Here is a 22818-nt window from a genome sequence, read left to right as displayed (position 1 = left end):
TTTCCTCTCAAGTTATTCTTGTTTGAATGTCAAGGGCACAAAAGTCATTCCAATAAATTTGCCAGTAAAGATCTTTGATTCAGACCTCAAGTGTAAATAGCCGTTTCATTTCTTTAAAGATTGTTCTTAATTCCAGTATTAGTACATAAGGCAGAGTGGTCCTTTCCCTGAGTAGTTAGTGTTTCTGAGATTTCATGAATGATCTGTTGGAGGCCAAGCACTGTAGTAAAATATGTCCTTCCCTCTTTGGACACCAAGTGCAGCCCATTGTCAAGCTGTGCTTCTGCCTTGGTGTGTGCATGTTATTCCAATCTGTTTTGTAGCTTCTTTTTCTGAGAGAGTACCTGTTAGCACACTACCCACATGTTTCTAGGTTAAAAAAACACCTGTTGTGCTGTTCAAAGATTGGTTGAAAATGTGTTTGTTTTTTAAAATTAGGATTCCAATTTTATACTGTTTTCAAATATAATACTTGGAAAGATTTATTTTGTGATAGGCTAGTTATTCAGAAAGTATAGGCTGTCCCATTCACATTTAGCCTTCTTTTCCATTTAGAAGCAAATCATTTGTTGTTTTTTATTTGGTGCTTAATGAATGGAAAATAGAAAGATGTATCAGTTCATAAGCAGCCTATTAGAGAGAAAAATTGAGTGAAAAGAGGGTGAAAAGAGTATTGGAGTTCAAGAGCTCAATGGAAGAGTTCTTTCCAAATAAATACAATCTCCACCGCTCTCTTACAAATGTTATAATATCCCTATAGAGGAACCTACTGTATGAAAGGCAAGAAAGAGATAATCAGCCAGATACCTAAGTAGATGCCTACTGTGTGAAGAGTTAGGGAAGACAGAGAAGTAGAAGCCATCCCTGTCCCAAGAGGATCTAAACACTATAGCGTGGTAGATGCAACAGTTCTACATCCTTAGCATCCTTAGCGAGGGTACTATAAGGAAGCACACAAGAATGAGTTCACAAATGGATGATGCAGACACTGAGTACTGTGAGCGCCAAAGGGAAATAAGCATAACAATCCTGTGGGCTGGAAAACCTCATGAAGGAAATGGGATCAAATTTAAGGAACCTGAATAGACTCAGTGCGTCTCCTACAGAAAACAAAAGTGTTGGGGCGCCCGAGTGTCTGACTTTGTCTCAGGTCATGATCTCACGGTCTGTGGGTTCAAGCCCCACATCAGGCTCTGTGGTGACAGTTCAGAGCCTGGAGCCTGCTTCGGATTCTGTGTCTCCCTCTCTCTGCTCCTCCCCTGCTTGTGCTCTATCTCTTTCTGTCTCTCAAAAATAAATGTTAAAAAAAATTTAAAAAACCCCACAAAAGTGAACAAAGGCATTGAGATATGGAAGTGTTATTGCCAGATCCTAAGTTGGCCACTTGGGTCAGACTGGAGAATTTGTGTTAGCAAAGAAGCCAGAGAAGGCAGAGAAGGCAGAGAAGGCAGAGAAGCCTGGATAAGTAAATTGAGACTAGATTATGGAGACTTTCCTTATTTATTACATAGGAAAAAATATACATTGTATATACACGGCATGCCATTGTAAACACATTTATTTTAAAATTCAAATAATAAGTTTTAATGATGCTTTCCCTCATGCGTGTCCAAGAAGTGTTGTTGTGTTGTATGGGTTTATTTCCCCAGGGGCAGAATGCTCAAGCTTTTAAGATTTTGGTAAAAGCACAATTTGCTGACTATGATGCATGTACATGCAGTTTTAGCCTAAGTCTGCTGGGGCAGTGCCTGTTGGTCTATTTTGCATTCCTTTTAATTCTTGTTTTGTTTTTCCCTACAGGTGCTTGTGTCTATCAGGGTTCCTTGTTGGCGGTAGGTCATTCTTCATATATTTGGTTTATTTCTTTCGAATGTAAAATGCTTGATTGAGGTTGCTGAGTGAGTGAGGTGACCCTATCGTTGTGAAATATGTTTATTTTCCTTCACAGTTTGAGGATTATCCCTCAGCTTGGCACAATCATGCTCAATTACTTAATACCTTTTCCAGAGTGAATTAGTTCCATTTGAATACTCAGGTATTGGGAAAGGAGTTCAAACACCCAACACAATTTGCATTCCATAGCTGTCCTTTGTGTTCTTTCAATCAGAAAGAAAATTAGATCCCATTCTCTTGTCAGATATGAACTAGGGCACAATTTGTTTATCTTCCCATTGCATTTGCTTCTTCCTTTGAATGCCCCTCCAAATAAAAAAAAGTAAAATTATTAAATTGAGTACAATATGGAAGATTCCTGACTGTTGCTGTGAATTGTAACTTTAAGTTTTGGTAAATAGCAAGCAAATTAACATTTTATCTCTGAACTTTTGCCATGTATGGTAGAGTTGATTTTGAATTTAATGTCATGATGACTTGGGGGAAAAGCTGATGTAAGTCTCATGCATTTCTTTTCATTAATAATGTACTATGGTGCATAACAGTGTGTGAAAGCCTTATTGAAAAGACCGTCTACACTCCATCAACTCTAATAAATGGTGTGACAAGTCATTCTTCACCACTTTTTTTATTTTGGTTTAATAAATGCTATAATAAAAGCAGAACTGAAATGGTTGGAGAGGGTTTGCTCATTTACATCACAACCTGCTACTGACATGTGTGATATTGATAAGTCATCTTGGATTATCTTTGCGGTGTTGAGATAGATGAGGAATATCTGAAATATCCAACAGTCTAGATAATTGTAGATGTTCACAGTAATATTCTTGGTTCTAAACTTTATATAATATAGTTATTACTCTGGAGATTTATGTTTCTCCCCTTGTATTTTTCTATTAAAGAATCAGGAGAAAGCCATTTTCCCTCTCTTTCTCATCCCTTCCCAGCTTACTTTTCCTTGTGTTTCTTCTTTAATACATTTTGAGAATCATTTTAAAATCAAAGTGCTATGACGTACATCACTGGTTTTGGGGAATTGAGTAGATATTATAGACAAGTCGGTTTTCTACGTTAATACCCAGAAAATTGTTTTGTTGTATGCACTGCTTTATAATTAAAAAAATGTATTTTCATAACTATTGATCTATCCAGTACAATAGATACTGAAATAAGCAGGCCATGTATTATTTTATATTCTCCTCCTCTTTAATGAAGAACCAAGGATGAGAAAGAGATTAAGAGATTTGCTAAAAGTAAATTGACCATTAAGGGATTCACTAGAACAAGACAACATGTCTTCTTGCTGTTGTTCCCCTGTATCCAAAGAATAGTGGGAGGCCTATCTTCTATATTTGTTGTTGCTCTGTGTTAGTGTGCATTCAAATATGAAAGCATCATGTACTTGGAAAGGGCAGTGCCATTCAAGTTAAAGGAGAGACTGTCTAGTTAATTTGCACTTAATGGGTGATCTTGCTCTTCTCCGTTCCATGTCCTGGCTCCTTCCAGGGTTTATGGCTGCTTAGGGCTACTATGCTGCACTGTAGTGCACCAGCACACTCCTGATCCCCGCCAGTTGGCTTCTTTACTTACCAAGATTCTACTACATGTGTTCCTAAACCTCCTCAAGCCTGATGTCCTTATTATTGTAATTATGACTCAGCTAGAAAGACAGTATACTTACTACAATACTAAAGGTTATTATTATTTCTGAAAAAATTTAACGCTTATTTATTTTTGGGAGGGGAGGGTAAGGGCAGAGAGAGAGAGGAAGACAGAACCTGACACAGGCTCCAGGATCTGAGCTGTCAGCACAGAGCTCGAGTTGGGGCTCGAACTCAAAAACCATGAGATCATGACCTGAGCTGAAGTCACATGCTTAACTGACTGAGCCACCCAGGTACCCCAATAATAAAGATTATTATTAAACAAATATTTATTGAGTGACAGCTGTGAACCTGCTATTCTAGGAGCTGGGAATACATCAGTGAGCAAACAGACAAAATCCTTGCCCTCAGGAAGCTTGAATTCTAATGAGTAAAATATATAGAATGTCAGATAAGTGCTATGGAGAAAAACAAGAGGGGAGTGGGGAGATAGAAAACACTGATGAGGGTGGCTACTGGAAACAGGGTGACAGGGATGGCTTCACTGAGAAGGTGCCATTTGAACAAAGACCTGAAAGCGGCCATTGTAAGAGCTAGTCTCCCTGAAGTATTCCAGAGAAGGGTAATAGCAAGGGTACAATCTGAAGCAGAAGCTGGCTTAGCCATTTGAAGAAGTGCATGGAGGTCAGAATGGCTGGACTGCATGATCCATGGGCAGGATGGCGGGAGACAAGGTCAGAGAGGTGGGCAGGGGACTTGTATGGACTTTAGCTTGTCTTCTTGGTAAGGTGTATTGGCGGAGCTATAGCAGAGGAATGACAAAATCTGACTTATAGTTTAATTAAGCTGCTGAATGTGAATGTGAAAAGAAATAACGTTCTTGTTTCTAGGGAAACTATGGTGAATACTTTAAAAAGACTCCATAGAGGTGAGTCACTAAAAATTTGCTGTCAAATTAAGTGTAAGAGAAACAACTATAAAAGATTGGGGAAAAACACAAAAATCCAGAGAGATTCTACATTTGGATTTATTTGCTACCATTTTAAGTTCTATTTCCATTTTAAGGAACTTTAAACTGGAAATGGCGGATGATACATTATGGATGTAGTTAATTGTGTGCATGATTCATTGCTACTCTCTCTCCACCTGATGTGGTCTCGGAGAAAGGCATTGCTCCCACATCAATGAAATTGAATGAATGTACATTTTTGTATTTTGAATTAAAATAAAGAGTTTAAGAGCATTTATATACTATTCTAGGATTTTCTGATTAAACAACTCTTTGGGTGACAGTGTCTTTAGTAAGAGGCATCACAGTTGGGAGCTGCCTCTGGGGATGGTGGTGTAATGTCCCTGTTCTAAACCCTGTAAATTCTACTCACACACAGTTTAGAGCTAGGAGTGACTTCAGAGATCGTGTATTCTGAACTCTCCATTTTATAGGTGAGAAAACTGGGGCAAAGGATGTGAAGTTCCTGAACTTAATCCATTTCTCAAGAGAGTAACCAGAAGTGGAGAGTGGGTCTGGTTGAAAGCAACAAAGCATCAGCTTCACCCAGAAGAATTCCAGAAAACATACCAAGCAAATGAGAACGTGGGTCTAGTACTGGTTGCTAGTTGCTAACTCTTAGCCTGTCTTGGGAGGATTTCTCCCACTGATACCTCTCTAATCTCATCCCCTGTTGCCTGGGAAGCTCTGAGAGATAGTGGAGCATTCATGATGCTTGTCTCCCGACAGACCTCATTCTGATTCTTCCTCCTCCACTACAAACCAGCTTGGTGACCTAGAGGAAATGACAAGATCTTCCTGAATCTCTATCACCTCCTGTGTGAAATGGGGATAGATAAGGCCTCTCCTGAGGGAGTTTTGTAGAGTGAAGAAGACAATGTGGGGAGGACACTCAGATGAAGTGCATTGTATTTTCTTTTCTGCCATAACAAAACTCCTCTTTACCAACCAAGAAGAATAACAAGAGGAAGGGGCAGTTGTTAAGCACCTACTATGTATTTCATACTGTCAACAATCCCAGGAAATAGGTGTTCAGAAGGTCTCAGTCGTTTGTCCAAAAATTATATAGCTAGTCAGTACCAGAAGGAGAGAGCAATCAAACCCTGTTCTGACTCGAGAGCCATTTCACTGAGCAGCCTGCTTTTCTCTGCCAAGCCAGTCTGCCTGTTGTCTCTGCACACAACTAGCTTATTTCACCTTCAGTTCTATACGCCCACCCCCTTGCTGCTGCACCTGCCATGCATTTGTCTCTGCCAGTCACTCTCCTGACCTCCTGCAAAAGCCAGTTGTCCCTGGCTAACCCCTTCCCATCTGAGGCTCTCCTGAACTAACTAGATCCACCACATGATGCGAGCAATGTTTGGAGGGGGTCATTCCAATTTAAAAAATATATATGCTATACTTTACACACACACACACTCCCAACAATGTGTTCTGTTTGTCAGTTTTGCTAGCTGTATGGACTTGTGGTGACAATCTGGGGTAATTTGGTTCTAAGCTGCATGTACTGCCTTCAGTTGTGTCTCTTCTTCTTTCTTTAACACTGTCTTCCTTACTTTTCTCTTCTTTCCATTCCTCAGGTCAAAAATTAACATTAAGGGAGTCAAAATACCCAGGAAGGTCCTATACTTTGAGAAGCACTGAGTCATCTATTTTGGGGTGTGTTTCATGTCCCACAACACCCCTGCCCCTGGGCTCTCAGGACTTTCTGTAACATCAGAAAGAGAGAAAGGGAGAGCGTGACCTTTTTAAATCAGGAATCTATCAGGAGGAGACTACCTAGTTCCTATGTTTAACTGTAATTGGGGCATTGACTGTGAGGAGAAAGATAAATTTTTTATTTCAGTGTTTTCACTTATCTTCTGTTGTTTTTAAACTATATTGAGCAAAAAGAAGTTAACTTTCTTTTGGTATCACCACAAGTAAACAATTCTCTTTATTAGATTTTCCCTAGGGGTGGGTAGTTGGACTCTTAACCTCAATTTTTACATCTGTAAAATGGAAATAAACTATTTACTTCACAGGATTGCTGCAAAAGTTAAAGGAGATCAACATGAAGCACCCAGTTCTGTGCTTGTGACCTAGACCTACAACACTTAGTGAAGGTCAGCTGCTGCTATTATTGCTGTAAGCGTTTGTGATTGGGAGAGTTGCACAAAACTATTCTTCTCTAGGTCAAAAGTGTTAAAAGTGTTGAAATTTTCCTACTTGGGATACTTTTGCTCACAAATGCTGACAAAGTAGATTATGAGACACTAAATTTTAACACATTTGAAAGAAAGAAAAAAAATTCAGGGACAATTAAAAATGTGGAGGGTTTACTTCACTACTGTATAGTATGACATAGTGGAAAGATCCAGGCTTTGGAGTTTGAATCCTAGTACTGCTATATACCTGCTGTGTGACCTCAGGTCCCATGTTTTATACAGCTGAGTCTCAGTTTCATCTTCTATGTAATGAGGACTGTATTCCTCATAGAGATGATGTGAGGATTAACTGAGAACATGCTTGTGAAAGAACCCAGAGCTGTGCTTGGCAAGAAACTGGCCGCTTACATCATCTAGGTGACAAAAAATGTCGGAGTGGAAATGACGGAGTGGTAGAGGCCAGGGTGTCTTGGTTTGGGTCCTGGCTCTGTAATCACTAGCTGTGAAGCACGGAGTAAGTCACTTGAATGAAATAAGCTCTAAGTTTCTAAATTTATAACATGAGAGCATTAGATCCTCTCCAAGATTCCTTAGCTCAGTGCTATCCAATAGTGCTCTCTGTGCTGGTGGAAATGATCCATAGCTACAGGGTCTCGTATGGTAGGCATGAACCACATGTAGTTATGGAGTACTCGAGATGTGGCTGGTGGCACTAGGGGACTGAATTTAAAATTTTTATTAATGCTAATTAATTAAAAAATTAAAATATAAATAGCCTCACAGAGCTCATGGTCACTGTAGTCTACCATGCAGCTGTAGAGCTTTAAAATTCTTAACATACAGCACTTAAGCTTGAATTATAGTCTCATGCGTGGTTCTCACCAGGTGAAGCCTTGGTGTACTCTTGTTAGCAGTTGTGAAGAAGGTCACAAGAAATCTGTTGTAGTGCCTGAATTTGCTCTTTGTTTATGTAGTTTAAACAGTTTGAAGGTCATCTTCGTTACAACACTACTCTCCCCATTTTGCTTCGTATGTTTTCCTGAATGAAAGGGAGGGGGATAGTTATAGCTGGGCCTTTGCCTGCAATCAGTTTACATATCCCATTAAAATTTTTTTTTCAGCTTTGTTGAAGAATAATTGACAAATAAAAATTGTATGTATTTCAGATGTACTTCTTGATGATATATGTATATATTGTGAAAAAATCACCACAAGCTAATTAACTTATCCATCACCTCACTTAGTTACCATTTTCTTTCTTTTTTTGGTGTGAGAACATTTAATATCTACCCTCCTAGCATGAACACTAGGTATTATATATGTGATGAATCACTAAATTCTACTCCTAAAATTAGTATTACACTATATGTAAACTAACTGGAATTTAAATAAAAACTTGAAACAAGCAAAAATATACCCTCCTAGCAAATTTCAAGTGTACAATACAGTATTAACTATAGTCACATTGTTGTGTATTAGATCTCCAGAATTTATTCATCTTCTTAACTTGCATAATTGCCCCAGGCCTTGGGAACCACCATTTTTCTGTCCACTCTAAGAGTATGACTATTTTAGATTCTGTATACAAATGAGATTGTGCAGTATTTGACTTTCTGCATGTGACTTATTTCACTCAGCGTAATGTTCTCCAGGTCCACCCAGGGTGTTGCAAATGGCAGGATTTCCTACATTTTTAAGGCTAAATAACATTTCATTGGGTATATACACCACTTTTTCTTTAGCCATTAATCAGTTGATGGATTTTAGGTTGTTTCTATATCTTGGCTATTGTGAATAGTGCTGAAATGAACATGGGACTCTTCAAGATCCTGGTTTTGTGAAATCAGGATTTCACGAAACCACGATGAAATACCACTTCACGCCTGTCAGAATGGGTAAAATTAACAGCACAGGAAAACAATAGATGTTGGCGAGGATGTGGAGAAAAGGAACACTTTTGCACTGTTGGTGGGAATGCAAACTGGTGCAGCCATTCTGGAAAACAGTATGGAGATGCCTCAAAAAGTTAAAAATAGAACTATCCTGGGCCACCTGGGTGGCTCAGTCAGTTGCATGTCTGACTTTGGCTCAGGTTATGACCTCACAGTCCATGAGTTCGAGCCCTGCATCGGGCTCTGTACTGACAACTGAGCCTGGAGCCTGCTTCATACTCTGTGTCTCCCTCTCTCTCTGCCGCCCCCTCTCCCCCCCCCCCCCCCCCCCCGGTCGCACTTTGTCTCTCTCTCTGTCAAAAATAAAAATAAACATAAATAAAAAAATTAAAAAGAAATAGAAGTATCCTATGACCCAACAATTGCACTACTAGGTATTTACCCAAAAAATACAAAAATGCTGTTTGAAGGGGCACATGCACCTGAATGTATATTATAGGAGCATTATCAATAATAGGCAAATTATAGATATTATATATAATGGAATTTTAATTATAACATATATTTATAAATATATAAATTATATATAAAATGGAATATTACTCAGCCATAAAGAGAGTGAAATCTTGTCATTTGCAACAATGTGGATGGAGCTAAAGAGTATTATGCTAAGCGACATAAGTCAGTCAGAGAAAGACAAATACCATATGATTACACTCTTATGTGGAATTTAAGAAACAAAATGGATGAACATAGAGGAAGGGGAAAGAAAAGAGAGGGAAGCAAACCATAAGAGACTCTTATCTGTAGAGAACAAACTGAAGGTTGCTGGAGGGGAGGTAGGTGGGGGATGTGTTAAATGGGTAATGGATACAAAGGAGGGCACTTGGGTTGAGCACTGGGTTACCACCCAGTAATCATCATGTAAGTGATGAATCACTAAACTCTACTCTTGAAACCAATACTACACTATATGTTAACTAACTAGAATTTAAATAAAAATTTAGAAAAAAACAAACCAAACCAAACAAACAAAAAAAATCCTGATTTCATTTCCTTGGATATATACCCAGAAGTTGGATGGCTGGATCATAAGTTAGTTCTATTTTTAATTTTTTTGAAGGAAGCTCCATATTGTTACATTCTCACCAGCAGTGTGCAAGGGTTCCCTTTTTTCCTCATCCTTGTCAACCCTTGTCTTCTGTCTTTTTGATAATAGCTATCTTAAAAGGTATGAGATAATATCTCATTGAGGTTTCTGATTTGTATCTTTTAAGATTTTTACAAAATATTTTTGGTGTTTTGTCGAAGTCTTATATACTTGGAGTGTTGTCCACTGTGCATACTATGGCAGAGGAACATTGAGAACTTCTGGTCTAATCTGTAGGCCTTGTTTATTAGGGCTAAGAAGGATAAAGGAAGACAATTTGAGCTCTTTGGTGCTAGTCTCCTTTTTAAAAAATCAGTGTGCTATAGCATTACTTTCTTTTATTTGAAACTCTAACACAAGAGAGACCCCTAGAAATGAAAAGTCTCAAATTTGCATTTGTGCTGGTATTTATCAACATGCTCAAGAGATTTTATGGGGAAGAGAAATAAAGAAAATTTGGAAGCATCCCCTATTAAATGCCCAAAGTCCCCCTAAACTTTTAGTGAATCTTGGCCAGGGGCTACTATTAAACATTCTGAACTTTGTAGCAGTCAGGGGGAATACTTGGCATCCTGTGGATACACTCAGAGGGGAAGCAATAAAAGCAGCCATTCCTTAATTTCCCTTAAGAGTACTATTGGGCATTGTAGGCTATTGTTGTTTTTTGTTATAGCTTAACAAGAATTCAACATTTTTAAATGCCTCGGGTCCATCTTCATTTATTTTTAAATACTGAGTAATATGCTCTTAAGTGGGAATGCTAGTCTTATTAAAATGTACTTATTCTGGGATAAAAATTTAATTTTCTTTTGTAGAAAACCAGTAGCACATCATCACTGTGCTAGGTGCCACAATAAATTTCCTTTAACTAGAGGTATTCAAGTCAAGACTAGACAGTCACTATCAGAAAGAGAGTGTTGGCTACATCTTGATGACTGCCAATTTGGGGTCTTAGTTGTATGGACTGAAGGTGTGAGCTGTGTATTTCTGCTTCAGGAAGCCCTTCGAGGAGTGAAAGAACTTCCTGGCTCCAGTGTCCAGTGAAGAGTCTCTCCCTGTGTTTTTCTTTAAAGGGAGGGATTTTGTACCCACAGTGCCAGATGGTACATTGGGCTCTAGGTGCCTTGGATGACTCTTCTGCCTTTCTGGGTTTTTATCAACTGTCCTTTGTAATCACATGTGCCAGTTTCCTATTTGGGAACTTATATCTTCTTAAAATATTGTGTGAGAGGAATAATATAAGAGATTTTGTACTTTTATTGATGAATAACCCATATGCATTTTCAGTCTTATTCATATTCTTGTGGTAGGAACAGATGTTTTAAGTTAACAAACACATTTCTTATGCTTTGTTTTGAATTTAGAAGATGCAGCTGTATTCATTTGTTCAAACTATGCTATCTGTGATCATGTATCTCAGTTTTCTGGTCAGAGCATACACTCTCCCTACCTTTTTTTTTTTTTTTTTAAGTTTGTATCATTTTTGCTCCAAATTGACTTGTAACCTGATATTCATTTTGTTTTCTCTTCTCCATTTGTCTGTTTATAACTACAAAATATATACATATACATGTTTACTTTATACACAATACATTCATATATACAGATGTACATATCCCCTGGGAAAGAGTTGTCACTCATTTATGACACCTTATGGTATATTCTTGTCATAGTTTACTTACTTTTTAAAGCCCTCTGCTTACTAAGGGAAAAGAATATATGTAAATATCAAATGACAATTATGAGTTAAGCCAGCTTATGTTTTTTGGTATTTGAATGGCAAATGTCTAAAGAAAAGTTGGCTCTAAAAATTTCATATGGGTGGCATTTGCTTCTGTGAAAGGAAGGGACACTTAAATATAAAAATGACACAAGATAATTTTGTAGAAAATCTGAGCAGTTTTATGTAAAATAAGTGCATTGCTTCTGGTATGCCAGCTAAATTCTTTTTTAGCAATGATTTCTTAGGCTCCTAGAGTTTATAAACTAAATGAAGGGAAGAAGGAAAGGGAAAAGCTTTCACAGTAAAAATGTTTATTGTTATACCCAGGAGGCCCTTGAGTTTGGGCCATGACCTGTGAGTTCTTTCCTGACAGCTCCCAAGATTGGTTATTTATTAAATTTATGTCATTCCTTTCTTCCAAAGGGAAATTGAATGGTGGGGAAGGGGGAGGGAGAGGAGAGTGTCTACTCTGGAGAGTAGATTTTGTAGTTCCTTAAACCTTACATTCCTGAAATGGTTTTGCAATAGTAAGCAAGAGAAAATTATTAACAGAAATAGATACTTATTCTTTGGTGCTCTTATTTTTCTGAGTTCCCCTGTAATCTAGAGGGAACTTGGTCTAAGGGGGAGAGAACAGAAATTAGTGGTGAGGAAAAAGTTCTCTCTCTCGTATTTGCTGTCGGTATTTATAATAGTGATCCAGCTGGGTTCCAGATATTTATTTATCAACTTCCATGTGCTAGAAGATATGAGTTATGTCTCTTGGTCATGTAGTACCAGACCTTAGGTTGCCTACTTTCTCCTTTTCTCTATTGGCAAAATCCTAGTTTTTTCCCAGTCCCCTCTCCTTCCCCACAAGACTTGTGTAAATCCTAGTTGTAAGTAAATCAGGAAGTATAATATTCCCCTGCCAGGATTGGTTTAGGAGTGAGTTTATGACTTACTTGTGGCCAAAAAGATATGCATGGAAGTCTGCTAAGTTTTTGGGGCTTGAAAGAACCCCATAGATAGCATCTCTCTCTCTCTCTCTCTCTCTCTCTCTCTCTCTGCAAGTTCTGAATGAATTGAGAAGTAAAGAAAGAATAAATATAGATGTAAAAAAAAGTCACCTTTTTATTTTTAATCAGTGAGGCTAAGGTGGCTGATATAACTTTGATTTTCTTAGTCAAATGGGCTCACTGATTCTGAACCCCCACATTCCAGCAGACTTATGTATTCACAGGAAGACCTTGACTGAAGCAGCTTTCCCATGTAGGAAAGCTGCTCAGGTAAGAATTACTGTTGGGAAAAGCAGAGAACAACCTATGCTCTTGGATGAAAGGTTTGCTCCCTAGAAGAGAAAGAAAGACAAAAGTGAGTTAAATCATGCACAGTTACTCTTTAAATTTATCAGTCACATAAATCATGCAACTTCCCAAGGATAAGAAAGCACTAGAATGATATGTTGATGTCCCTTCATGAGAAAGAAACCTCAGGAGAAAGAATTCTCCATTAATGGGAGATTTTGAAAACTTTGTTGTTGAACGTTGGCAGGTGACAATGCGATCCCTGGAGCTGCTGCAACCATTAGGCTACCCAGCTGACACACAGAGGGTGATGGAGAAGAGAGATGGAAAGAGTTTGGTTCCTCAAGGAGTTTGGTTGTTGGTCTGCTGATGTAACCAGTACAGGAACTGACCTTCCTGGGGAACTGTTATATGAGCCTAGAAATTCTCTAGGCTTGTTTAAGCCAGTATGAGTAGGATTTTATGTTACTGTAGCCAAAGTCATTTTCTCCAATCTCCTCCAGTCAAATAGTGAACTCGGTTCTCAGCACTTTGGGATAAATGTCAGTAAAAGAGCACAGCAGCATGGTTAAAGGTACGAGCTCTAGATTCCAAGTTGAGAGTTTCAGTCTGTGACCTCTCACTGCTCTTTGACTTTGGACAAGCTACTCAGCTCATCTGCAAACAGAGATAATAGTTTTGTGTACGTAAATAGAGCTGCTGCAAAGAGAAATGAGATAATACAGGAAAGTACCTGGGATATAGTAATGGTAAGTACATGCTAGCTGTTGAGAATGTTGTTATTCTTGGGAGGAAACCGCTGTTGATCTTGGCCTTAAAATGTGGGTCAGTTTGGAGCAGAAAGAGATGAAGGGAAAGCTCTTAAGATAGAGGATCAGTATGAGTAAAAGCATGAATGACAAAGGTTCAGTCTGACTGAAGTGTGAGAAGCAATGGGATGAAACAGAGGAAGGATTTTTAAACTCCAGATCACAGGGCCTGGAAGAAGGCATTTGAATTACATTCTGTAGGCATTTGGGGACCCTCTGAGATGGAAATCATTTGCTCTTAAATTCTAACTCCATCACTAGTAACTGATGATTGTATTGTTGGAAGTGAGGTATCAGGGCACCATCTTCTGCTGTTTTCCTCCCTCTTCTCATTTTCAGCAGGGTTCTCATGTTGTTGCTCTCCAGAGCTTTGGGGCTTTGGAGAGAACATGAGGGGCTCCAAGTAACTGATCATCAGTGCTGAACAAGAAAGATAAGCCTGCAGACACATTCCAACAGTTAGTCAGTACTGTTAACGTTCATCATTAGCTCAGCAAAAATGGCTTAATCTGGCGTTATGTCAAGTGACACTCCCTATTAATAGGCATTAATCCACTCCTGTAATATTGATGCTCATAATGATGCCCCCCGAGGTGGTGGTATAATTGTTTTACTTCCTCTTTAATCTAATTGGCATTTCTCATTTCTTCTTCATAATTTGCAAAGATTAAATTATGTTCCAGATAGTATTGGAATAAAGTACATTTTATTGTATTAAATTTTTATTGGAAACCTGGTTATTTTATATATTGTACCCCAGGTTTTGAAGAGTTATCTTTTGTTTGCTTTTAGAGTTTTATCAGATTTACCAATTTCTACATTTAAAATCTGTTTTTAATAGAACATTGTATATCAGCTATACTTCAATAATAAAAATTTAAAAAACTTAAATCTGTTTTTTAGGGTTGCCTGGGTGGCCCAGTTAGTTAAGCATCCAACTCTTGATTTTGGCTCAGGTCACGATCTCATAGTTTTGGAACTGAGCCCCGCTTTGGGCTCTTTGCTGAGCATGGAGCCTGCTTAGGATTCTCTCTCTCCCTCTCTCTCTCTGCTGCTCCCCCACTTGTGCTCTCTCTGTCTCTCTCAAAATAAATAAATAAACTTAAAAAAATAAAAAATAAAATGTTTTTAGAAGAAAGATCAAGTATGGTATGATATTTTAAGGAATAGTGGGGCCTCTTTGAAAAACATGAACTGCCAGAAAAGATTCTTAATAGTTTGAGGATTTAGGAGGAGAAGAGAGGAAGATTTTATAGGAATGAGATAACACAAGCACATACAAAAAGGAGAAAAACTCATGTTAATGGCTGCTTTGGTTACTGCTTTAGTAGAATGCATCAAGGTGTTGAAGAAAAAAGTCTTTTTATATTTCTTACTCTGTTTCACTGCTGACTTAGAGGAAAAAACCTCAGTAATAACAGTTAGGAGATAAATGGAAAGCATAATAAAAGAAATACTGTGAGTGTCAAGGTGTATGTATTCCTGTGAGGTGTTTTTATGCAAACTGATTATGGTCAAGGATATTTATTCAGCAAGGGAGACTGTACCTTTAAATTTTTTAAAAAATGTTTTATTTAGTTTTGAGACAGAGAGAGACAGAGCATGAGCAGGGAAGGGGCAGAGAGAGAGCAAGACACAGAATTCAAGGGAAACTCCAGGCTCTGAGCAGTCAGCAGAGAGCCCGACGCGGGGCTTGAACTCACCAACGGCAAGATCATGACCTGAGCTGAAGTCAGATGCTCAACCGACTGAGCCACCCAGGCACCCCTGTATGTTTAAAACTAAGAATTCCATTGTTTCTTGGTACTAGAAATAAATTATTGAATTAAGAAGAAAACTGTTAAAAGGGCCAATAATGGTTTTTTAAATACCAAACTACAAAACCCAGAATGTCATTCCAAGTCTTGACAGTAATAGCTTTCCTTTTTGATTTTTCTAAATGAAAATGGCCAAATCACCTATTTATTATATTAAAAGTATTATAAATTTGTTCTAAAAGAGAAGAAACTAGATAAACATAAAATTAAAAAGCAGGCAAAAGCCACTGATGGAGGCTTTTTGCACACCTTAACCACTGTACTTGATATTTGTACCTCCACTGCCTTATGTCAATGGACTGTACTCGATTTTTTGTACATCTGTCTCTCACTGAGGACATTGATTATAGTGTACTCATTTTTATAGCTGTGTAGAGGACACTGCCAGGGGATGAATGAATGAATGAATGAATGAATATCCTTAGTTATATATCCCCTTCCTGAACTGAATAGTTCTGCCCTGTGGTAAGTTTCTTCATGGAATTGTACAAATGTTTTACCTAAATGAAGGCTAAATTGGTTCTCCTTGTACATGTAGTTCCTTCAAAGTTAATGAAACATTTTAGACACTGGTGCTTTAGCATTACAGAGGAGAAAATAATTGCACTTATGATCTATTAAAATAAACACATGTAAAGAGATATTTTAATGCTTTCTACTTTGCGCTGAAGTGCCTCAGAAATCACTTTAGCAGGTGTATCTTAAAAACAGGTCTCAAATCACAAAAGGCCAAGGAAATATTTTATGACAATTTCAGATTTACTTATATAAGATTTAAAGTTAACTGAGCCCATAACTATCATAGAAAACCCCAAACTTTCAGTGCCTTCTACCAACCTATTACACCCAAAACATGCAGAAAAGAGCTATTGCAATGTTAGACCTTTTAAAAAAAAAACAAAATGCTGAAACATTAAAAAAAGAGGGAAAGTCTCCATTAATCCAAGTAGTCCCACAAACAAGGATAATTACTACTAAATATTAGATGAACTTATTGCAGAACTTCTGTGTGTGTATGTGTGTGTGTAGCAAAAACAGACATCACAATATGTATATTGTTTGGTCACTGTTTTTTAAATATAATACTATATAGTGAATACCTTTCTATGTCAATACACATTGGTCTACATCATAAGTCTATCATGAATAAAGTGTAAGTTGTTTTAGCCATCCCTATTGATTGGTATTCATAGTCCAATATTTTGGTATTGTAAGCAATGCTGTGATGAACATTCTTGCCCAGTTTTCAACTATTTCCTGAGGATAAGTTATTTCCTTGGGATAAATTTCAATTATTTTCTCAGGTAAATTCTTTAGAAATAAAATTATTGAGCCACATGATACCCATTTTTAAAAAGCATATTTATGTACACATTTAATGCACATTACCAAATTGTCCTTTGGAGAAGTCTTAACCAATTTCCATCCTATTAGCTGGTATTAGTAGGGAATTCTGTTGTAAGGTTAAAACTAACACTTGAATTTTGAATTATTGATTTTTAAAGGGTGATGAAATAGAAGACTGTTTGATAAAGTTTTGATAAAACATTTGATAAAGTTTTGATAAAAAATTTGATAAAGTTTTAAAAATATCTAATAAAGTAAAACAAAAAAAAAGCCCAATAGAACAGATTTTTCAAACAATTAGTGTTATAAAGAATTAGTGTACTTAAAAAGAATTCATGCATATATTTAAGAATACTACCAAACTTCAGGAATTAAACTAAAAACAGAGAGTTCACATAAGAGAAAATACAAGTAGCAAACAAATATATTAAGAAGATCATTGTTCATAACCAGATGAGGGTCACTGGGGTGGCTCAGTCAGTTAAGCATCTTGCTTTTGATTTCAGTCCAGGTCGTGATCTCACGGGGATCAAGCCCCGCTTCAGGCTCTATGCTAACAGAGAATCCTTCTCCTCCTTGGGATCCTTGAGAATCTCCCTCCTTGGGGATTCTCTGTCTCTTTCTCTCTCTCTCTCTCTCTGTCTGCCTTTCTCCCAATCACATGCATGTGCTCTCTTTCTATCTCTCAAAATAAATAAATAAACTTAAAAAAAAATAACCAGATGAAAACTAAACCAATAATGAGATATCACCTTATGCCTATTAGAAAAACAATTTTAAATGATTAAACCCAGTTTTGATGTGATTTCTGGGAATTTGCCCTAAGGAATTAATTTAGAAGAAAGAAAAATTATACATAAAGAAGTGTTCTTTCCAGCCTTATTTATACTATAAATTAAGAAGTTATCTAAATGTCTGTATTAGAGGAGTAGTTTAGTAAACCATCATAGAGGAAGTTGACACAGGACATTATATAGCCATTAAAATAATAGATGTGGAGAGCATCTAGCCATGCAGACACATTTATGAGGCAGTGTTAAGTTAAAGGCAGAGTGTTCAGTTCAAAGCCTGTGATTAATACCCTTTGTTTAAAATGTGCCTTTTTGTGATTAGAGTCTGATAAGGGGGGAAAACCCATTTTATATCAAAAGGAGAGAGAGAAAGCTTGTAAGTAGAGGATATGGAACCAGAAGTAAGAGAGGGTAGAAGTTATCAGAATGAAGAGACAGTGGATGCAGATAATCAAGAAGGGACAAGATGGCTGGAGTGGGATCAAACCGTAAGTGGCAAGGATAACGTAGACAAGGTTCTTATTCAAAGACAGAAGCAAAGCAGGTGAAGGTATATGAAAAGTATGTTATTTGGGACCCTTAGCGTAAGTTGTGGAAGCTCAGCTCAAACTGGCATAAGCAAAGCCTGTAATTTATGGCTCCCTTGACCTGGAAGTCCAAGGGTTTAGCTTCTGATGTAGTTGCATCCAAGTGTTTATATGACATCTCTCTTGGCTGTGCAATACTCTGGGCTGGCATTGTTCTCAGACAGCCTTGTTGTGGTGGCAACATTGGTTTACCTAGCTCAATTAGTGTGTATTCACAAAGAACCTGTCTCTGGGATAAGTCTCCAGTCAAAATTCTAGGAAAAATTCTGATTGATCTGGCTTATGTCAGGGATCTTACCCCCAGGTGTAATCATACCCTCATGAGGAAAAAAGAAACCTTATGATTTACCACACCACCAATTAGAGAGGCCATTTCTAACAATGAAAGTATGCTGGCCAAAGAGATAGGAACAGATGTCCTCTACAAGGATAAGTACACATTTGGAGGCAGTGTGGCTTGTTCACTAAGCCTTAAGTGAGTGCCACCGTCTGCTTGGTTGGCCTAATCAACTAGGCTGGAGAAAGCATCATTGGAACCAAGTCTCCTATCTCTTGACTACCCAAATTGTGGTCAACTCTAGACTAAAATCCATATTTACTTGCTTTTATCTGAAGTTGAGGAAGAAAGTTAGTTGGGCCCAATTCACTCTATAATAAACCTTTACTTGTTTGAAAAACATGAACGTATTTGATGAACTAGGGCTGTGTTGATGTCCTTTTTGGTAATTTGGGAGTGGGTGGTGAAGTAAATGGGGGGTAGGTTAGATGTTAATGTATTTCAAAGTGGGATGTTTTATTGTTTTCTTGAAATGCTTGTTTGGAACATTTCTTGGTACTTAGTTTTTTCATTTATTTTCCTTTGATAAATAACTAGTAAAAAGAGAAAACAGTCTGTAACGGAGACTGAAAATTTATTGACTAGAAAGATGGGGCTCAGAGTGTAGGGGCCAAAAAGTTTTCCAGCCCTCCGAAATGAGTCAGTAATTTGATGTACAGTGTCCATTGCACAGTCATTTTTCTACCATGAGGAAGCTGTGGCATGTTCAGGTGTTTAGGATCTTTAAACTATTACCGGAAAGAGTTACCATTTCTAGCCTTTTTGGCATTGGAGTTGCAATGTCTCCTTTTTCCCCCTTTGACTTCTAAAAGTATATGAAGATAGGGGTTTTGGAATACTGGAAGTAAGTTAAGAAGTTTGATATTTTTCTGTCCTTAATTTAGTGCCCTATAGTGGCTGTAAGTTAAGCTTTCCTTTCGCGGTGTAAGGAAGGTTTCTCTGGGATATTTAGCTTACTTGCTTCTATTCGTTGAGATCCTCAAAGACTGCGTTCAAGGAGAGAGGATATCAATACTCAGCTTCGTCGTCTTCAATCAAAGATAGGAAGTTAGTGACTGCATGTTTAGATGTGAGGTAAGTTGCATTTCATGCTGGTACTGATATTTCTTAACATGGGTTAAGGAGAGTCCTGATGATTCCCGGCATATAGCTGCTTCTGATTCAGGGCGAGGGGAAACTGGATGAGTTTTGGTAGTTTAGACAAAGAAGCAGAACTGAGGGATGGGTGGGAAAGAACAGGGTGGAGGGACCCATGTCATTTTTCGTCAGTGTAAGTCCAAAATATTTGAGTATTTATCTAAGAGAATTGTATGGAAACTTTGAGGCTATGTCAGAGAGAAAGAAAAAAGAAACAGAAATGTGAGTTAAAAAGGGTCTTTTTGAAAAGAACTTTGGGGAGAACTTTGGGGATTTTTTGTATAGATGTCAGAAGTAGCTTGAGTGTTAGTGTAGAGGTTGTTCTATGTCTCTGCTTTTTGGTACATTCTCTAAATTCTGTGTTCTTCCTCCTCTTCCTCTTTCTCCTCCTCCCCCTACTTCTTTTTTGCTTTTTGTTTATGCCCCAGCCTTTCTTCTCAGTATCCCTCTGTACTAACATCTCAGTTTTTACCCCAAGCTGATGATGCAATAAAACGTGGAAATAAATTAGGAGCCAGAACTAAGAGCTTTTATTTTCAGTATTTACAATCATCTTAGTGTATTTGATGATTTCTTTTTGTGTGTGTAGAGCCATGAAAACTATTCTGCCATTAGTTCTATTTTGAAAACTGCTGTCTTCTGGATCCCTGAATGGCCCCAAGCATGAATATATGCAACCTATACCACACAAATGGAATGACATCTCACCTTTGGTAACCCAGCTCTTTGGCAAACTCACCTGTTTGGAACACAGCTAAGAAACAGGAACTAACAACAAAGGTCTGTAAAAAGCCAAAATAGATACCGCAGTGTGTATGCCTTGAAGGGCCTGATTGATTTATTCCCTTGGGGCTACAGAAAGCAATCCTGTTGGTACTACTACTGTAGGTTAGAGGAGGAGGTATAATTGCAGTTCAGCAGTGTTGCTTAGAGAAGAGTCTGGCATGCTCAGGCATTTAGGAGAAAGAGTAGGTTTGCAGAGTAAAGATTTGAGTCTTGTTTCCTTTTAATTATATATATATTTAAAATCATTTTTTCTATCAAGACAGGGTGTCAGTAAAAAGTCAGATCTTTTCTCGGTGGACTGGGTTTTATCTTAATGAGATACATGGTATTGTCCAGAGTTTCTACAAGTAAAGAGGTAGTGATTTATCCGATTTGAGAAATACCGTGTGAAATATGTCCTATGCTCAGTTCTGCTTTCTGCTTTTGCCATGAACACATAGTTTAAACTGCACAAATCTGTTGTACAAGCAGATACATGTAAGCATTCCATGAGAAGCATATTGGGATGCATTCATTTTGAGCTCACAAACACTTTACTACCTGAAATCCTTTTATAGTTATGGAATATTTATTTTCAGTTCACTTTTAATCTTCCATTCATGTGGCAAGGCTATGCTTTTGTTTTCCTTTAAAATTTTTCATAGTTACAGTACCTTGTAAATCTGTCCTAGGGTGTCTTACTGGGTTAGATCTGAGGCTGGGATATGCAGGCAGGTGGAGTGGGGATATGCCTCCTTAGAATTTGTCCTCCTTCCCTCTGTTGGAAAAACAAAACCTCTCTAACTGACACTGCAAACTTGGGTATGTTAAATTGGTGTGTAACTACATTTTCTGATTTAAATGGGGCCTGGATCCCCATGGGAAAGAGCTTTGACCCTGAAAACAATTGGAATTCAGACATCTGATGTCATGTCTTAAAGACTATGAGGACGGGATGGTATGGGACCACAGATAAGAAAGCGAGGCTGTAAAGAGACAATAGGTTTCCGGAGAGGAGTATCTCCACAAATGAGGACAGTGTTTGGCATGGTGGAATGTTCTGCTAGAACTTTCTGCAACAATGAAAATGTTCTATAACTGTGCTGGTAACCACCTGCCACCTACCAATGTTGAACATGAATATTTGAAATGTGCCTAGTGGTGGAAGAGGAAGAACTGGATGATAAATTTTATTTCTTTTTAATTAAATTTAAATAGCTGTATGTGACTAGTAGCTACCATATTGGACAGCACTGGTATAGACTTTATAGCAAAACTAATGACCGAAGAAGGCAGTGATTGAAGGTATAGTTTTGGGCAACACATAAACTCACCCACCCAGCCCTTTTTTCAGAGCAGTTTTGCACCTTGAAAGGAGATGGCTTGGGGGTAAAACTGGAAGAATCATATTACTTGGGATTCAGACTCTCTTAGAAACCTGGGAGATGAATTGGCAAGAGCCTTAGGATTAGGTTTCCCAACCCTTGTGTGGCGGGATCCCTGACTCAGCTGCTCTTACCAGCTACAGATAGGTGGGTGCCCCAGAATCAGGAGGTAAGCAGCAAGGGAGGTGTTGGCAGCTGCCTCAGGACACTGTAGGCAGGTGGGGCTGGGACAGGTGGATAGAAACTCTAGAAGTCTATGAAGGCTTCATTTTTCATTCCCCTTCCCTTCTTCTTCAAGGAACACTTATTATTTTCAGGCATTTTCCTTTCTCTGGGTCATACCCTTTAGAAGAGGTAGGCCCCCTCCTCAGACCAGTAATGAATTTTCTTTTGCCTACATCAGTGCTCTTCTACTTCTGTTTTTTCCTCAGTTTTCCATGTATCACCCCCAACTAGTTTTGAAGACCAGGTACTTCCTTCCACATTTACAATTTTATATCTAATTGTTTTTATCACAGATGCATGAAGTGCAATGTATGCCTTTTTTACACATAGAGGACACTGACATTTTAGAATAGAGTTGTTATAGCTCTATTCTAAGAAGTCCGTGTATCCAGCAGAATCTAGGCATTGTAACAATTCCATTCCCACCATCATCCATAAAAAATAAACAAAGTCATCTTTATAGGAAATGCACATTGTTTCCTTTTCTTTTTAAGCTTTCCTTTCTGATCCAAATTACCCACAGAATTTATCCTCGTGTAAATTATTTTTATGCTTGAAAGTCCTTTATTGATCACCCCATTATATTTCTAAGTGACAAAATATGTATATAAATTTAAATGTAAAACATGTGTAATGTTTCCTGTGAACATAAGGCTCTTAAGTGTTAAATAATTTCTTTTGGATTGAGTTATCACAGCTGAGCAAAACAACATAAACGGATTACAATTTTGATGAATATTTGTTAAACATTAGAAAGTACAGTTTCATTGGAAATGCATCGCTTGATGAGATGGATGAGACTTTTTTTTTTCTTCAGTTGGTTCATGCAGGATGCATATTATTTATTGCTTGATGAGACATGGTTCAACATCAATTCTGTTCCTATTTTCACTTGTCTAGATGTAAACTGTGAG

The 22818-nt window shown here is 37.8% G+C and overlaps 1 protein-coding gene across 1 annotated transcript in view; it reads left to right on the top strand.

Moving 5' to 3' along the window:
- Window positions 1–22818, top strand: part of FRAS1 (Fraser extracellular matrix complex subunit 1) — a 426196-nt gene that overhangs the window by 7275 nt on the left and 396103 nt on the right. The window contains exon 2 of the mRNA XM_058722162.1: window positions 1801–1832. Coding sequence (XP_058578145.1) covers window positions 1801–1832 — 32 coding nt within the window. The remainder of the gene's footprint in view (window positions 1–1800; window positions 1833–22818) is intronic.

The sequence above is a fragment of the Neofelis nebulosa genome, chromosome 3 (assembly GCF_028018385.1).
Source record: "Neofelis nebulosa isolate mNeoNeb1 chromosome 3, mNeoNeb1.pri, whole genome shotgun sequence".
Taxonomy (NCBI): Eukaryota; Metazoa; Chordata; class Mammalia; order Carnivora; family Felidae; genus Neofelis; species Neofelis nebulosa.
The sequence above is the reverse complement of the archived record's forward strand: the minus strand, read 5'-3'. Positions and strand labels throughout refer to the sequence as shown.